The following is a 19686-nucleotide window of genomic DNA, read 5'->3' as shown; positions in this document are numbered from 1 at the left end:
AAGGCCATATTCTTTTTTTTTTTTTCTTCAAGATTTTATTTATTTATTTGACAGAGAGATAGAGAGAGCATAAGCAGGCAGAGAGGCAGGCAGAGGGAGAGGGAGAAGCAGGCTTTCCACTGAGTAAGGAGCCTGATGCAGGACTTGATCCCAGGACCCAGGGATCATGAACTAAGCCGAAGGGAGCTGCTTAACCCACTGAGCCATCCAGGCGCCCCACCAAGGCCATGTTCTTAGTCATGCTAATTAAGCTGGGAAATTTGGAATTTTTGAATAAGAGTATTTCCTCCTCCTGTGTGCAACTCCTGGTGCTGTTAGAGGAGTGTTTAAAGAACATTCTGCTCTGGTCCCTGCATCTCTATTATGAGCCTAAATCCTGGCACCAATAGGATTCAGCTGATACAGGTGGAAGACAGTCCGGTGATGTGGCTGAGAGTGTGCCCCACTCTGGAGCCAAACTAAATGGATCTGCACCCCAGCTCTGGCACCCAGTGACTGTTCACCTTGGGTACGATACTCAACTTCTCAGAGTTTCTCCATCTTTAAAGTAGGAGAAGACGCCCCACCTCATAAGTCTGTTGCTAGGATAAACCAAAACTTTTTTTAAAAAAAGATTTTATTTATTTATTTGACAAAGGGAGAGAAATCACAAGTAGGTAGAGAGGCAGGCAGAGAGAGAGGGGGAAGTGGGCTCCCCACTGAGCAGAGAGAGCCTGATGCATGCCTCGATCCCAGGACCCTGAGATCATGACGTGAGCCGAAGGCAGAGGCTCAACCCACTGAGCCACCCAGGTGCCTGTAAACAAAACTCTTAATTTAAAGTGATGAATGCTGGGGTGCCTGGGTGGCTCAGTTGGTTAAGCGTCCAACTCTTGATTTTATCTTGGGTCATGATCTCAGGAATCATAAGATCTAACCCTGCATCTGGCCTAGCACCGAGTCTGCTTGAGATTCTCTCCCTCTCCCTTTGCCCCTTCTCTACCCTCACCCCCCGCCATGCACATGTATACTCTCTCTATCAAATAAATTTTAAAAAAATTAAAAAAAACCCATAAACTGATCAGTGCTAGTAGATAGAGCATGTTGATCTCAGGGGTGTGAGTTCAAGCCCCATGTTCGACATGGAGCCCACTTTTAAGAAAATAAATAAAGGGATCAATACATAGCAAATGCTTGATACGCCTTGTATGCTTAGCTCTGAGGACATCTTCTGGGCAGTAATCTGTAAGAGTACTTACACAGTACTGTAAGAGGACTTACACAGTAAGTGTAAGTCCTCTGTGTGTGTCTGCCACAGGGCAGCACTGTAAAGTCACTGCTTGCTTCCTCTCTAGCTCTTCTCAATTACCCTCATAGCTGACATTCTGTAAGGATATGTCTGGATTGTCCTGCTGTCCTAGGGAACTGGATAGTTCCCAGTCTGCTTTTGTTTCTCACCGAAGAGGAGACCCCTGAGCATTAAGAAAGTGTTATCAGCTTGCTGTTCTTTCCTGGAAAATCACCTACATTTAACCACTAGGTTTGGAAAAGGTCCAATGGAAACTTGATGTTATTCTCAGTCTAACTAGCTGAGACAAGCCAGATCTGGAGCATCCCTAGGTCTGGAGAAAGAAAAGATTCTCAGAGAGGAGAAATCCTTACCCACAAGATCTAGGGTGTTGGTAGGAAGGGGAGCATTGGTAGCTTTGTCAGATTGAATGGGGAAAGAAGAAAGATATGGTCAGTCATTCATGAAAAGAAGAGAAACTACCCATGACATGCAGGACTGGCTTGGAAGGAAGCCCCCTGAGGCCCTGAAGTCCACCTTGCTATATGTACCATTTTTACCCACTCTCCCAGGTCCATGAATTTGGTTAAAGTCATAAGCTAGATGGGTAACTTCATTTGCTCATTTTGGGGAAATCCAATTCCATTAATATTTGCTGACTGCCCACAGGAGCTGGGCAGTATTAGCGGGCAGTCCCAGGAATCCTAGGAACCAATGATCCACAGTCACATCCCAGAAAAATAATCCCCCCTTTCCCTGAGCATCCTCATTTCCTCGGAGTCAGCTTCTGGGTGTGATGCCTGCAAAACACCAACACTTTCTCGTACTTGGGCTCCCACTGGGCTCCCCTGGGGCCTCCTGGAAACGCTGAAGGATTAATGGGCGGGGAATTGGGAGGGCTGGGGAGGTAAGGAAGGAAGGAGGTGGAAGGAACAAGGTTGCGTTTCCCCCTTTAATCGTGTTCCAATCAGGAGTCGGCCGCGTTTCCCAGGCGCCGATTCCGGCGGTCCAAAGACTCTTCCAGGAACCGCCTGGCATCCTGGGCGGTGAACTTTGGCTGGTCCGGCGCCCAATCTCCCTCCTCCCACCCCTTTCCTCCCTCCCGGCTCCTTGCCTCACTCAGGGGCGTGTCCTGCCCTACCTCCCTTTCACAGTGGTCCACTCATCCGGTTGCAGCGGCAGCGGCGGCGGCGGCGGCAGCCGGAGCGAGGACAGCTAGAGCTCTGATTTTCCAGACGGAAACTGTGGCCGCGGCAGCAGCTCAGTGGGGGCACCTGTGCGGAGCAGGAGTAGCAGGACGAGGGGGTGGGGTTCCTGCCAGCCACTCTCTGAGCCCGAAGCAAGGGGCATCTCCCAGCTGCTCCGCAGAATCTCGCACCGAGCTGGGAATACTGGGGGGATAGACATGTGGAGGACCAGCTAGAGGGCTAGGGTAGGCAAACATTCGGTCCAAGTGTAGAGTGGCAGTGAAAGCTGTGTCTGGGACCATGACAGCCTCCCACCTGGACTTTGGGGAGGTGGAAACTTTCCTGGACAGACACCCAGAGTTGTTCGAAGATTACTTGATGCGGAAGGGGAAGCAGGAGATGGTGGAGAAGTGGCTGCAGAGGCACCGGGAGAGTCAGGGGGCTGTAGGCACAAGGCCCACAGTGGCCGGCACCAGCAGTGTGGCTCACAGTGGTGGCGCAGGCAGCGGCCGTGTTGGTGGTGGCACTGGACCAAATAGCTCTGCCAACAGCCAGCCCGCTCCGGGCGGCGGGGACTGTGGTGGGGTTCCCCTGAGTCCCAGCTGGGCCAGTGGCAGCCGGGGCGATGGGAGCCTGCAGCGGAGAGCTTCTCAGAAAGAGCTAAGGAAGAGTTTTGCTCGCTCCAAGGCCATCCACGTGAACAGGACCTACGATGAACAGGTGACCTCCCGGGCCCAGGAGCCCCTGAGCAGTGTGCGGCGGAGGGCACTTCTCCGGAAGGCCAGCTCCCTGCCCCCCACCACGGCCCACATTCTCAGTGCTCTGCTGGAATCGAGGGTGAATCTGCCTCAGTACCCCCCTACAGCCATGGACTACAAGTGCCACCTCAAAAAGCATAATGAGCGTCAGTTCTTCCTGGAACTGGTCAAGGATATCTCCAACGACCTTGACCTTACCAGCCTGAGCTACAAGATCCTCATCTTTGTCTGCCTCATGGTGGACGCTGACCGCTGCTCGCTCTTCCTGGTGGAAGGGGCAGCTGCTGGCAAGAAGAGCTTGGTCTCCAAATTCTTTGATGTGCATGCAGGAACCCCACTACTGCCCTGCAGCAGCACAGAGAACTCAAACGAGGTGCAGGTCCCCTGGGGCAAAGGCATCATTGGCTATGTCGGGGAGCATGGAGAAACGGTCAACATTCCTGATGCCTACCAGGTAGGACTTTGCATTGTCCCCCTTCCAGAGCCCCACTGGCTTAGAAGCTAAGCCTTCTGTTACCCTTCGGCGTCCAGGAACACATTAATTTAGATTCTTTACAATACTAATCTTGCTACTTAAATTCCTTCTGAGTTTGGACCAGTTAGAATGTTACTACACCATCTTTGATATAGTGGTCTTTTCCTAACACACAGTGGGTTGTGAACAGTTCATAGGTCACAAGGATAATTTTGCAGTCAATAATATCACATGTTTCTCTGTCAAGATTCCTTGTCTTTAAGCATATCAGTGTATGGTTTAAGACTGTAGTTGTGAGGTGCTTGAAAAAAATGTCTGCTCCAGAATACTAGTGTTAGTCTGAAGAAAATGAGATGTTGGTGTCTCTGATGTCTTTTGGGACTGTAATAAGTTTCATTCTCTTTTGAAGTTGGACAGGAAACAAAGTACCAAACTATTTCACATCCCTTACCTTAAAGTTGCATACATTTCAAGGCAGGGAAGTGGGAGAGAGGAGGAAAATCAGAGGAAGTATGGGCCTTTTTAATTGTTTCTGTTACTGAGTTTAGAAAGATTGGACAAATAGAGGGATTATTTATCCTGAGGTTTGAATATAGCATTTTCTGCAGGCAGCTTTTGGCAGGACTGAGCAAGTAGGCTTTTAGTTTGTGAGACAAATAAGTATTGATAATTTTTAAAAAAAATTCCAAAGGCAATCAGCAAGGTAAACATGCTAGTTTCAAGTGGAAAAGGAACCCCAACATGCTTGTATTGCTAAGCCTTTCATTTTCAAGGCAATTTGAGCTTGATATTAGATGCCAGATCCAAAAGCCCATCAGTTCTAATTTCTGTAGTGCCTCTTCACTGAATATGATGAAACTGGGTGTGGTGTCTATGAGACTTCTTCGGGGTTCCTGAGAACTACAAGTTCTTATCCTTGGTTATGAAAGTTTTATGGTCATTTGCTGAGCACTTCTTTCAGGTCTAACAGAGCTACCTGTTTCTCTAGAGTTTGGTAGTTGTTGTTCAGAATAGCGAAGAGTGGTGGGAAGGACAATGAGGGCAAAATTTTCTCTATTTCATCTGAACGTTGACAATTTTACATAGAAAATGGAATAGTTTGGACTAAAACCGAGTTTCACATTTTCATGAGGTGTCTGTCAGTATAACACTTTCATAGTCGGGGATGCCTGTCAAAATACCATCTTCATTGACCTTTTGTTATTGATTAGGTGCCTTATTCATTATACCCTCTTGAAGGCTGATAGATTTAGGTCAAGCAACCAATAAGTGAACTTTCACAAGTGTTTGTTTCTCTATGATCTTGAAAAGCCATAAGAAGAAATGAAAACATTTAACAGTTGCTGTGTTGAAGATTCTATAAAAAGTTGAACAATCAAAAAGTATTTTCCTTCCCATTAATTCCACATTCTTATTGTATGTTTGGGGGAAAAAAATCCCTTCCTAGTTGGATGGCACTTGTAAGAACCCAGAACTGCAGTCTTTCTCTTCATTGCCTTTACTTTTCTCATTCTTCCCCAGCTGATACTCTCCCATTTCTATAGTCTTTATTTCTTGCTCTCCTCCTTCAACTCCCAGCTTATATTTAATATTGTCCCCATAACCATCTTTTCTTCCGGAACAGAAATCCCAGCTTCCTCAGCAGTTGGCTTGTCCTCCTGCTGCCTCGGATTGTGGCTAGAGGTGTTACCAGAGTTACAGACAATCGGATTTGTAGCAGCTCATATTTCTTCTGGGCCCTACTTGTACTCTGGACAGAATGTAAAGCAAAGTTGCCTTTGATATTTGGAAGCTGACAGTGGGAAGGGAGAGTCCCCAGGGTGGCAGTGATGGTTATGGAAAAGGCCAGGTTTTTGGGAGGATTGGCAAAAGGCAGGCAGGGGGAGGGTGTGATATTGGCTGAGAATTTGAGATCTGTCTGTATCATGCTTTGTCTTCATTTTGACCTGGTCAGGAAGTCTCTTTTTTCAACTCTGGCTTCTATTATATATTTCTAGATTTTTAATCTGGTGTGTTTTTCTTTATTTTTTATGCTACTCTCCTTTTAAAAAATTACTTTTTTTCCCCTTTGTTATGGTACAGCATAATATGTAGTCACCATGAGTGTCACCTGGGAGAATTTCTTTTTTTTTTAATTTAAATTTAAATTTTTTTTTTTTCAGCGTAACAGTATTCCTTATTTTTGCACCACACCCAGTGCTCCATGCAATCCGTGCCTTCTCCAATACCCACCACCTGGTTCCCCCAACCTCCCGCCCCCCCGCCCCTTCGAAACCCTCAGAATTTCTTAATCTCTAAGTCTCTCTCAGTTTCCTCATCTGCAGTATGGGAATAATAACATCTATATGGCAAAGATAAGGTAATTGTTTGGAAAGTAAAATGAGTATTGCATTATAGCCCCTAAAACAATACCTGCCACATTGCAATTGTTCAGGAAATGGTAACAATTTATGATGACAATGATGATACTAGTCTGCTAGAATTCTTTTTCTTTATCTCATTTTTAATTGTTTTTCTCCTGATCTGGGACTGAGATGTGGACTCAGAAATTTTGACCAACCTACTCTTGCCCTGAGCCATGTTCCATCCTTAAATTAAGTATTTTAGAACCATCTTTACATTCAAGGAAGTTAGAAATATCTACCCTTCTACCCTCTACTTCAGATTTCTCTAAATGTGATTGATAACACTTGACACTGTCCTATCCTATCAAATGTTTTATGCTTTGTTCCTTTTAGAAACTCATACAATATAAAACTTTTATGGAATTGTGTTAATGCTGCATCCTTTCTGAATTCTAGCATTCCCCCCCTCCCCGTCCTTTCCATTTCTGACTCTTACAGATTTCTCTTAATGGAAACTGACAATCTTTCAAATGCATGTTCTTTTATCACAGTGTTGGTATAATTCTGATCATATATAAACATTCTGAAGTTTCTTTGTAAAAATATAACCATGCTCTCTGATTCTTTATTAACTGTGTCTGTTTTTGTTTTGTTTTTGTTATTATGTTTTTAAGGTGTTTCTTGCTCAGATTCAACTAGCATTCTTTTTCTTCTCCCAGAGGTGAAATTTTTACATGCAGAGTTTCAAAATTTGATCATTTGAAAATTAGACTCATGATTTTTGTGAGTTCAGAATATGGGTGAGGGAAAAGCATTAAAGATACTTTTGGAATTATGATAATAAGCATGACATTCTGGAGTCAAGAGTAGACTAACGAAATGCTAAAGTTGAATACAAGTTTTGACAGCAAAAAACCCTCCTCAGGTTATTTCATTACTTTCCTTAGTTCATCTAAAAAAAAACTGACTTGGAATTAGAAGAAAAAAAATTGCAAGTGGATAGAAATTCATTTTAGCTATCCTGTATGGATCATAGTGACTGCAATTTACCTTTTTTCTCCAACAGTTATAAGTTATTTAACAGCCCACTTTAATATAGTAATGAAAAAATTGCCCTCAAGAGGTTGAAAATAAGAGCACTCAAGTAACAGGTGTTCTCTTTGAGATTATTCTGAGCATTCAGAATATAGCACTTTAAACATTAATAAAAAGTGTGAGATGATATTTTTGTTAGTGTTGATAATGACAATACAGGTGTTTGATGGGCTTTGGGTCTGAAAAGCAGCCAAGATGTTTTGTTAGGTGAACTGGGAGGAGGAAAGGGCATGATGCAGAAGGGTTGCAGGTGTGCCAGGCTTTCAGAAAACCTCATCTGTTTACACTACAGATTCATTTATTCATTAGTTGCAACAAACATACACCGAGCGTGCATTATACCTAAGGCCTGGTAGGGGGACTAAGGCCTGGGTAGGGGGACTGTGGGTCTACAAAGGTGAGAGGACATGATATTTGCCCTCCAAACATTTATACTTGAGAGGCATATACTATACACAAATAAGTGAATACCAAGTGCTGTACTTAATAAATGTTGCAAACTAAATGATTAGTCACAGAGGAGAATGGAGTCTCATTATGACTGGCCTCATGATGGAAGAATTCATGGAGGAGGAGCCATTCAAGCTGAAAAAAGGGTTAGATTTCACCATTGGAGATGGTTGTGGCCCTGGGGGTCGTGATCCTGGTGCAGCAAAATGGCTTCAGCAGAGAGTAATAAGCAAATACAAAATGCGTATAGAGCACAGTGAATGGTTTCATTTGGCCAGAGTATTGCCCGTGCTATACAATGAACATGCAAAAGTAATATGAGGGCAAAAGTGGAAAGAACCTTGAATGCCGATAAAGAATATGAATTTTACTAACAGTCAGTGACCAACATTTACAGGGAGCCCTTAAAAACATTTTAGCAGGACCAGGCTGGTGTTTTGGGTTACCTAATGGCAGTGGCCAATGGACTGAACGGGGGGAGGCTCAAAGCTATGGCAATAACTAACAGTCTATTATGATAGTCTAGTGGAGCCACAATGAACAACTGAACTAAAGCAGGAACAGTGGGAATGGGCAGCAGGGGATGGAAGGAAGATGTTCTGCAAGTGGGGGTTGGGCTAGGAGGAAGGGAAGTTAGTAATACCCTGGGTGATATGGAGAAGGGTGACACAGTTATCAGTAACAAGAAAAGAAACTGGGTGATTAAGGATTCTAAGAATTGCCAGCTACATAATATGTGGAGTGTAGTACAAAATGGTAAAGCAGGAGCCTGGCTGGTGGTGAAGTTCATCTTCTCTTCCCAAGTGTATGCTGTCTCGACCCACAGCAGACAGGTAGCTCCCTCGTGAGAAACTCTGAGGGATAGGTAAGAGGCCCTCACTGAGTTCCCTAATTGGTCATAATGCTGCCAGCTCTGGGTGTGGGTGACCACAACCTTGCTCCTCTCTATGCTGATATGGGACATGCACCTGACCCTCCCCACACTCCCACCCAGATCCCAACCAGGAGCAGAGGGCAATAGCAGATGTAGGGTATTGACCTCTCACTCAACCAGGGCGACATGGTTGTAGCCCCTGGTCACAAGGGGAGGGTGATGAGGTGGGAGGTGAGGGGAGGCCCGGGACACAACAGAGCATGGGTAAATGACCAAGAACCAGTCCTGGGCAGGCAATCGGGCAAAGACTGAGTGTGAGCCAAGGCCTCAAGATTTAGGGTCATATGCCACTGCGGGATTGGGCTTCACTTAGAGCAAATTCAAAGATAAAATTGTTAAGGGCTTCATATAGTACAGCATTAAACCTCAAGCAGGGGGCCCCTAGGCAACTGTACCTGTCACGTGTCCATGAAGCTGGCCCTGAGTCTGAGTCATTTGGAGTGTTAGGTGGAGAGGTTCAATTTTATTTCAGCCTAGTGTCTACTGCTTCCTCTCACATGGCCTCAGCTCCATTCTAATTAAATTATGTGCCATTTTCAATGCCTGGATTGTGCTTTTCTATTTCTGTGCTTTTCTTCCTTTCTGCCAGGACTACACTTTCTCCATAGTTTCTCATTCAAATCTTGCTTTGCCTTCTCCTAATACAAGCAGGGTGGAGAGCTGATTGCTTATCCTTGACGAGAAGTGACGGAAAACAAACAAAAATGATCCCCAAGTTGTATTTAAGAATGCTATCTACTATACTGCCACATTTATTCAATGTATTAAATAAGAATATGAATAATGGTATTTTATAAGTCACTCTCCATGAATTTCATTTTAGAATATGCTCCACTAAAATAACTACATTTCAATGTGTTTGGCTTCAGAAGGGATTGATTTCATTTACCTAGAAATTCAGTGAGGAGTGTGCTTCATTCCCTGATGAGCCACTGCTGGCAGACTTGGGTCTGTGGTCCCATGATTGAGTTGCTGAGATTTGCTTAAAAGGCAGATGTGGATCCCACCCCAATACTTAAAAGGAGTTACCTGAATTCTTACTTCAGCCTTGCACATAGCATTTTCAAAACTCCCCTAAGCCCACACACATGTTCACTAGGCCAGAACCAGAATTGATTTTGTGCTCGAAGCAGGAAGCATTTGCTGTTTCAGCCCCTCTCCTGACAGACACATGATCATGATAAACACAGTGACAAATTGCTTTTGCTACTCTGTACATGAGGATAGATTACAGAGAAGTACAGTTCCTACAGAATCCTGGGGAGGTAATTTAAGGTTAACTTAATTTTTTCCCAACCCATAAGCTAAATGTTTACGAATCTGACCAGTTTATTTTGGTTCCTGAGGTTTGGGTCACCTGTTTATTTGCAAGCCTGGCTTAATTTGGAAGTTAGTGTTTCATGTTTAATATAGTGTTGAAAAGTTATATGAAGCTTTCCTCTGAAATAGCTTTGAGTTGTTTTACAAGAAAGTCAACCAGACATCCACTACTTGTCACTTTAGTTACTTATTTTAAGGGTGGTGTTTTGCAATATAACCACGTTCTTTTGGAAAGTGGAATTTGAATCATAAAAGAAGCTGTTTAGTCATAAAAGAGTGGGTTGGGTTTCTAATATTTTAGGAGAAACGTTGGTTCCTGGCCATTTATAGGCATTCAGGCTAAATTTATTTTTATTTATTTTGGGGATTAAAATAGTAAAGAAGTCCTCCTGGTATTAAAAAATGTGCATTTTCTATAACTCCAATGGTTTCTTATTAATTGGGTGATTTCACTGACTAAACAGTGGTTTTATACATTAATCATAAATTCTCTTTCCCATCATAACATATAGCTTTAGGCTACTGCAAATTTAGTACAAGAAATCTTTTTTTATCTAAATGAAAAAAAGGAGGAATCTTTGAGAGCTTTTTAAGGGTGTCAATTTTTTAAGAATTTAAGCATAATGATAGAAGGCAAACTGAAATTCCACTGTGGATTAATAATAACTCTATTTATGGAGCACTAATTATGAGACAGGCATTAGTTCATTAGCAAGCATGCTCTGTTTAATCCTCTTGACAATTCCCAGAGGTAGCTATTACCTCCCTCCTCTTACAGAAGGAGAAACTGAGGCTTGAAGGGGTTGAGTGATTTGCTCAAAGTCACTCAGGTGGTGAGAGAGATGGGATTCCAAAGGAGATCTTTGGACTGCAGAGCCTTCAGGCCCACCATCCCCGGTGTGGCCTCTACTGACCACTAACTATTATACGCACACTCACAACTGTCCCTTTGCCTTCTCTGCCAGTTTAAATCCTCTCACCCCTCAAAGCCCCACTTCATGAAACTCTTGCTAATCCCTGCCCCATCTCACCCAAACTAGACAAGATTTCTCTCTCTTTGATCTTCCATAATGCTTTAATGTATTTCTATTTTCATAGTATTATTGCTGTTTGGATACTACATGACCTTTTGACTATGAATTCCTCAAGATCGAGATTGTGACTTCTTCACTTCATATTCTGCAATAGGTCATAGATGGATTAATGCAATTTTTTTCAACAGGGTAGTTACACTGATACCCCCTTTATGTGGTAAATTCAACCACCTCTAAGCACAAAGTTCAGACTGCACAAGCCATATAGAGAAGTAAACCAGGAAATTCATCCCCTGAGCACGTCTTTTGCTCTTTAGACCTGATTTTGTATATTTTTTTTCTTAAAGATTTTACTTATTTATTTATTTGACACAGAGAGAGAGAGTGAGCGAGAGCAGGAACATGAGCAGGAGGAGTGGGAGAGGGAGAAGCAGGCTTTCCACTGAGCAGGGAGCCGGATGTGGGGCTCGATCCCTGGGATCATGACTTGAGCCGAAGGCAGACGCTTAATGACTGAGCCACCCAGGCATCCCTTATCAATTTTTTTTTTTTTTAAATAGGGCTTATGAAGCCCAGATAACTGGCTAATTACCTGAATTGCTTGTCTGCATTAATCAGATCTTCTTATTAGTTGCTGGACCCCTGTCTCCCCAGCCCCTTCATTTTTATTTATTTATCTATTTTTAAATTTTACTTCATTCCATGTGGAAACCATGGCGAAAATAGACTGCCACTAACCAAATACTAAACTAGCAAGAGCCCGCTGCCAACTTCTTGGCCAAAGCATAAGATGGAGCATGGCCATTCTGGCTAACTGAATTTTCTAGTTTTCTCATGATTACCTCATTCATTCAATACAACTTCTTTTTTTTTTTTTTTTTTTTTTTTTAGATTTTATTTATTTATTTGACAGAGAACACAAGTAGCAGAGAGGCAGGCAGAGAGAGAGAGAGAGAGAGAGAGAGAGGAAGCAGGCTCTGCACTGAGCAGAGAGCCCGATGCGGGGCTCGATCCCAGAGTCCTGGGATCATGACCTGGGCCGAAGGCAGAGGCTTTAACCCGCTGAGCCACCCAGGCACCCCCATTCAATACAACTTCTTGAAGGTAAAACACTCCTTCCAGGATAAGGTCTAATAGATGTTAGAATTTTTCTCTGAAAGTCTTTCAGACATCAGAGATTATATTGACTAACCTTGTAATTATTTATTTTCTAGCAACATTGCACGTCCAAGTTTATTGATTACATTTCTTATGTTTCCCATACTCTGAAAAAGTCTCAAAAAATTCAACTTCTGAGATGGTTATATTTACGAACTGCTCATTCCCAGAGTTATTAGATGCCCATGGGGGCATGTCCAAGTGAGAGCTATCTCTTTCCCTTCTATTCCTTATAGTTAGCATCAATAAACTGGGCTGGTTGCTACACCACCTCTCCATCCCTCCTCCCAGCTGAAATAACAAAGTAGCTAATGGTAAAACAAAACAACTACCCTTGGTATATAGATATGAACCACCACCCCTACATCTGAAGCGGAAGGGGCAACTACCAGAATGCTGAGGGAGAGTTCCAGCTGTGGGAGAGAAGCCACCCAGCCAGAGCTGTGGCCCGAGAGAGCGGAGCTCAGCCACTGACGAGCGTGACCTGGAGGAGAGGGAGCCAGGAAATGTTACCCTCCTCACACCCTCATCTCCTGTTGGTGTCACTCAGTGGTTGAACCCCGGGTTGGTTGAAACCAAGAGGGCAAAGGGAGTCCTCCCTGGCACAGTGATTCATAGCAGTCAGCCTTCTGGCACAGAACAGAGCCTCTCCAGGAGCCTCTGGAGAGCCAAATGAGGACTATCCAGAGTCATCAGGTTATTTCTTATTTTACTCACTGGGAATGTGAGTGTGTACAGAGACCAAGTCAGGTGGGAATACCCATCTTTGATTTGAACATTGAATTTCATCAGCATATAGAAAACAGTGAAATAGTGATTGAAATCTGTTGAAAATGAGTTCAGAAATGCCATATTGGTATTTGGCTGTCTTGTTCTGTCCAAGTAGTTTTGTTTATTCCCAATATGCTATTTCCCAGAAGAAACTCCATAGGAGGCAATCTGGACCAAACACCCCTAACAGGGAAGAGATGACTTTGGACCAGTTAATGGATTTTTTTCCCTAAACAACCTGATTAAGCCCATTTGTCTGAGAAATGAATTCATCAATTACTAATCATCTTGTTAAACTGTAAAAGCCATCAGCATGTAATAGAACATGCTCTAGACTTAGAGATAATCTTGAGTTCTATTCCCAGTTCTGCCTTAGTGTTTTCAGCTATAATAAAGGAATAATATGTCTGGAAATGTCTACTCCATAGGATTTTGTAAGGATCTACTTATTAAAACCAATATTAGGTTCTAATGAGATAACAAGAAAGAATATTCAAAAGGATAAAGTAAGAAATGTAAGACTTTATGCATTTTTTAAACTTTTAAAAAAGATTTTACTTATTTATTTGACAGACAGAGAGATCACAAGTAGGCAGGTGGGGGGCGGGTGTGGGGGAGCAGGTTCCCTGCTAAGCAGAGAGCCCGATGTGGGGCTTGATCCCAGGATCCTGAGATGACCTGAGCCAAAGACAGAGTCTTAACCCATTGAGCCACCCAGGTGTCCCTTTATTCATATTTTTAAATGCACAGTCCAGCAGCTTTTATCCCAGGACCTGGCCCCAGAAAGGTCCTTGTGCATGAAAGGAGAAGTTTGATTTAAAATGTGGTAGTAGGGCGCCTGGGTGGCTCAGTGGGTTAAGCCACTGCCTTCGGCTCAGGTCATGATCTCAGGGTCCTGGGATCGAGGCCCGCATCGGGCTCTCTGCTCAGCAGGGAGCCTGCTTCCTCCTCTCTCTCTGCCTGCCTCTCTGCCTGCTTGTGATCTCTCTCTGTCAAATAAATAAATAAATAAAATCTTAAAAAAAATAAATAAAATAAAATGTGGTAGCAACTGTATTGACCATATTTTCTTATTTTCCATATTTTTGGTGTTGGTTTTGGAGTCACCGATCCTGCAAAGACCTCCCCTCTGAGGGGTAGCTAACTCCTAGAGAGAGCAAAGGACTCCCCTGCAGGTGCACCTGTGCTGTACAAACCAACCCACCCGAAGAGGCCACATCCCCAACAATCTCCTTTATCAAACTCGCACACACCAAGCCCAAATCCCCCTGCTTATGTCACCCCAGGGCCAGGTCCCAGACAACTAGGGACCACCCCCAGAGTCCAGAGCCTGCTGAAATTCTTCACACTACCCAAAACCTAATTGACCAAAGGACCCTATCTTGCCTCTGCAGTTTCTTCCCAAGAAAATCCCAATAAAGGCTCTGGGCCATGTTCTTCCCTCTCCATTTCTGCCTCTTGACTGATTCTGGTTCTTCCCCATGGGGCCCTGCATGGTGTGCCATGCCTCCTGTGTTTGAGGATTTGTAAGTATAACCTTTCTCCTTCAAAACAATGATTTCCATGTCTGTGTGTCTTACAATACTGGATTGAAACAAATCTCAGGCACATTTCAGGATAGTACCATCCAGACATGATGCCTTATACATAGGTGATGATTCCTTCAAAATGCAAAGTAACCAAATGCTTTAACTGAATTTTGGACTGTCAGGATTTACTGGCCATAATACATATCGTGCATATGACAAGCATAGTTATGTTAATTTTTTTGCAACTAATGAATATGCCTATTTTTCTAGTGTAACATGAAATCCCAAAAGTATACATTGGGTTTCTGTGCTAGAAATTCCCCCATAAAGTCTCCAGATTGACCATTTGTAGTTTTATTCTTGAAACCCTAAAGATTTTTTAAAATGACAGTGTTTGGATCTAGTACTTGTAGGGACGCCTGGGTGGCTCAGTGGATCTAGTACTTGTAAACAAAATAAATTGTAGCAGCTAACATTAAAGAGTAAATGAATAATAAATCATGGTGCTTATAATCAAGCTCTAAATTTTTTTTATTTATTTATTTGACTGACAGAGATCATAAGTAGGCAGAGAGACAGGCAGAGAGAGAGGAGGAGGCAGGCTCCCTGCTGAGCAGAGAGCCCCGATGCAGGGCTGGATGCGGGGCTGGATGCGGGGCTTGATGTGGGGCTCGATGTGGGGCTCAGGGCTGGATGCGGGGCTGGATGCGGGGCTCGATGTGGGGCTTGATGTGGGGCTCGATGTGGGGCTCGATCCCAGGACCCTGGGATCATGACCTGAGCCGAAGGCAGAGGCTTTAACCCACTAAGCCACACAGGCGCTCCAAGCTCTAAAAATTTTTTAGGCTAGGTGAAATCTACGACACAATTTTATTTTAAATGTGTTGACTATTCAAAGATGGGCTTTCTTTATTTTATGTTTTTCTGTTTAGATATGTTGTTAATTTTATGCTATGCATTATCCTTGTACTTAGGCTACCTATATTTATCAGATTGTCAGAATGTCTTAACCTTTACCTTTTTCAATTTAAAGAAGTTAGATGTTATTCCTTTTTCATTTAAATGGCTGTATACAGTTTAATAACCTAACAGTTTTTATGGGTATTTGGCAACTTAATGTGCATGATTACATATTTAAAGTTTTAATAACATCTATAATGGAATTAAGAACTGTAGGCTGGGGACGTTGTGGGAAAGATTATCTCAGGGTTGCTAAGGAAACCAGTCTAGGTTTTTCTGCATAAATTTCTCCAGAAAGGTGAGGCTATAATCCCATCCCTAATGGCTACCTTTATGGAGCATCCGCATTCCCCTCCCCTCCCCCCCACTTAGCTTCTTCTTTTTGCTTCTAGAGAAGCACTAACTGATAGGGTCTATGCTTTATGCATCTGTTAAGGCTGGTTCCTTTTCTCTCTTCAGGTATGTGAGAGCGGGGTCAGATTCTTTCCTTACTTCCTCTTCTTTGAGCCTGGCTTTGAAAGCCCAGGACAGCCATAGCATCCTGTTTTTATTATAGCCCAGAGACTACTATGCAGAGAAGCAAAGAAGAGAGGAGCCGGTGGCAAGGAATTTGCCAAGCATTGACCAAGCAGGCTGAGGAATACAGAACCTCTGGAGAGGAGGCTGATAGCACAGCTGGGATCCAAGGGATCCAAGATCCAAGGATCTTTCCCCTCTCTCTTTGCCATCCATGTCTTAAATGAGGAAAGAGAGAAGCAGCTTCTGATTTGGTCCCTTTATGTTTTCCATGCCTGCTGTGAGTCCCACTGATAGCCAGAAAGGAACTGGCACTCAGGGAGTGTGTGCTAATTTAAAATAGAAAGGGCAGGAAAACATTTTTCCACCTCTGAATTAACCAAATGGAGATGATCTGCCAGGTTAAATTAAAGAACAAAAAGGTCAGCCAGGGAAAGAGGAGCCACTGTCATCCTAGGGATGTTTTATACCTAAGACCTTGAGTTTCTGTTGAAGAAACAACCGATTTTATTCTTAGAGATAATTTGGAAGGATCAAGCACTTATGTAGGTAGTGATGTGGCAAAATTAATCATTTCTTGTGGCAACTTTGTGAGACTGTATAATGCAAAAGTACATGGAAATCATTTGATGAAGAAGATATGGAAAGATACGAGGGTATAAAATGAAATAGAGGTGTTTTCTTTCTAGTGAATGAAGGTACAGTTTACTTCCAAACCACCTCCGACCCTCCTCCTTGAATGCTAACTCAGCACTTACTACAGTATCTGGCATATAGTAAGTAGAATCAGTATAGTAAGTAATATAGAATCATGCTGTAGCCTTTGTTTTGTCTTCAGAGTGACATGCCCTGATGAAACCATTATGTAGCTTAGTGTGTCTCAACATTGACACTCTTGACATTTTGGACGTTTTGGAATCCCACCAGATGCTTGCTCCGTTGTGACAATAATGTCTGTAGACACTGTCAAATGTCCCCTGGGGGCAAAATCCTCCTCCCCCCATTTAGAAATCACTGATATAAGACAGTTGGGTAATATACATGTACTGCCTTAAAAATAGCTCCAACTTCTGATTTAGCAATTCCAGATCATTCTAAGGAAATTTTTATCAGTATGTGCAAAGACTTGTGTATATGAATATTCATGATAGTGTTATTTATAATTGTGTAAGCTTATCAATCCAAACACCCAACTAAATGTTTGGATAAATAGATTATAGTATATCGTAAAATGGAACATTTAGTCAGAGAAAGTTGCCCACAAAATATTAAGTGAATGAAGCACATCTATAAAACAATAGCATCCCGGTTTTCTTAACAACAGTAACAACAGCAAAACCACGAGGGAGGGGGTTGGATTTAGAATCAGACAGACCGAATTTGATTCCCACTCCCACCCCCTTGAGAGCTGTATCGTATTTACTTCTGTAAATGTTAGTATCTGCAGCCCTAAAATGGGGATAATGATACCTATGTTAAAAGGTTATTGTCAGGATTAAGTGGCATTATATATGAAAGGTGCTTAACATGCTGTTTGTTACAATGTGAGGACTTAGTAAAAAGTACTTGGAATAATGCATAGGGAAAGGTCAGAAGATGATTCAAGAGAACATTAATAGAGGTGGGCTTCTTTTTCTCTTTTGTGTTTTCTTTTATATGTTTTTCAAAAATTTCCACACATTTGTATTTATTAATAAAGTAACTGTAGTTACTTTAACAGATACACCTCATGAGCTCAGTGGTAACACAATGGTAACTTATTTCTCTCTTGGGAAATTCAGCAACTCTTGCTGATTGATGGGTAGCTATCCTCCAAGAGGGCATTCTTTCTTGCCTCCACACCGTGGCATGGGGCTTCAGTGTGTGATCAGGAGATGAGGGGAGACAGAAATGGACAAGTGATGGGGGAGGATTTGTGGGTCAGATTGGAATTGGCACACATTATTTCCTGCTCCCATTTTGTTGTCTTTCTAGGCTCCAGAACCCGGGCATGTAGCCGTACCCACCTGCAGGAAGGCTGGCAACTATAGCTTAGCCCCGCCCCAAAGTGGATCAAAGACCAAGAGCCATCTAATCATCATCTATAGCTTGAAGTGTAAGATCTTCCAGTGGGGAGCCATCCTCTCCAGAGGGTTCTGCTGGTTGTCACAGGCTGCAGATCATGTGTGTGACTAATTTCTCAGAACAAGATTTGAAAGGGAAAACCAGTTTTGGAAAAGGGACCTGAAACACATGGAGAGAGGATTCTTGCTGTTTCGGTTTCCATTGTTGAGAATGGATTGGAGGATAGGACTCTGTAGGTGGGAAATTTGCTGAGGAGATTGTGGTCTCTAATCTCAAAGGTCTAAAGGCTACCAGGGATGGAGCTTGACCTGGCTATGTAATCCATGGGACCCAGTGAAAAGTCAAAATGGGGTTCTTGAGGCCGGCCACCCTTGCCCTCAACCGATGGTCCACCCCAAAGGACCTCAGTGCCAGAAGAGGCTTCATACGTGGATCAGGGGTGGGTGGGAGGCCACCGCAGAGCTGCTTACTGAGCACACTATGGTGTTAACAGTGGAAGCAGCCAGATCTTTGCTCCACCCTGACACACCGTAGGTTCCTGATTCTCCTCATACCCATCCCCACAACCTCACTGGGAATGGAGGGCAACAGCAGAATGTGAGCACCCTCCCATCCCGACCCCATCAACCTGACCCTGTTGCAATCCTGGGTAGAAAGAGGTAGAGGTCATGGGGCTGGGGCAGGGAGCAGGAGGCTGAAAACGCATCAGAAAGCCAGATTTTTTGCAGCCCTGGGGCATGCTTCATCTGACTTCATGGACAAAACACAAATTCACCTTAAACTTCAAATGTGTGTATAGGGGACCCTTTTTAGCATGGGGCTCAGTGTGCCCGCACTGGATGCATACCCATAAAGCCATTCTGGGCTGGTGCCCACACTATGTTTTTATCTATAAGAATAATGAGGATGGCAAACTCTCCATGGAAGTTTATTATTTTTCTATCTACTTCTGTAATACTTCACCCAAACGACTCTTGCTATTTATTCCATTTTTTAAAATTAAATTAATTTATTTATTTTCAGAAAAACAGTATTCATTATTTTTTCACCACACCCAGTGCTCCATGCAATCCGTGCCCTCTATAATACCCACCACCTGGTACCCCAACCTCCCACCCCCCGCCACTTCAAACCCTCAGATTATTTATTCCATTTTTGATAATTTTAATTTTGGCTCACCTCTTTCTCTCCATTAAACTGTGAGCTCTTTGAGGGCAAATACTATGACATTCTCAGCTTTACAGCACTCCCTGCATGTGGCATAGTACCTAGCATGTAGTTTATTGAGGTAGGTACTCAATAAACATTTGTTATGTGAATAAGTGAGGAAAAGGAGAGTACAAGAAGTCAGTGAGTAGGACAAGTGGCGTAGGTACTAGGACTAAGTTATAAGGTCATATTAAGACCAGGGGTTTAGCTGATAAGGTTGAGCTAGGCCACTTCCTAGGACAAGGGTCCTTTCATTTTCTCATACATAAGGCTGGGTTGGGTTCCCAGGTGAAGGGGTCAGGTACAAGGCTTTGACAGTCCAGGCTGTGAATTACTTACAGAAGTGAAGGCACAGGGAACCAAGCAATTCATCCCTTACTGGTAGAGAAGAGGAATTAGGAAAGCTGGGAGGATGAAAGCAAGGGAAGAAAGGTATCAGCTACGACTAACCTAACAGGCCAGGGGCCTTGGGAAAACAGTGATTAGCAAAGGACATGGATTTTTCTTTTCATATGGTTATTTAGATGGCAGTGATGATGTCTTTTATGCCAGGCGGATTGATTCACTAGGGAGAGTGTAAAAGGTCAGACTGGGAGCTCTCTACTTTAGGGGTG

General features: G+C 43.2%; 1 protein-coding gene across 1 annotated transcript in view; it reads left to right on the top strand.

Moving 5' to 3' along the window:
* The first annotated feature begins 2754 nt into the window (after positions 1 to 2754).
* The window catches only part of PDE11A (phosphodiesterase 11A), a 390916-nt gene continuing 373984 nt past the window's right edge, over positions 2755 to 19686 (top strand). Inside the window, exon 1 of the mRNA XM_044242405.1 lies at positions 2755 to 3666. Within this exon, the coding sequence (XP_044098340.1) occupies positions 2755 to 3666 (912 nt within the window). The remainder of the gene's footprint in view (positions 3667 to 19686) is intronic.

The sequence above is a fragment of the Neovison vison genome, chromosome 3 (genome assembly GCF_020171115.1).
Source record: "Neovison vison isolate M4711 chromosome 3, ASM_NN_V1, whole genome shotgun sequence".
Taxonomy (NCBI): Eukaryota; Metazoa; Chordata; class Mammalia; order Carnivora; family Mustelidae; genus Neogale; species Neogale vison.
Note: the sequence above shows the minus strand (reverse complement) of the source record. Positions and strands in the feature narration are given on the sequence as shown.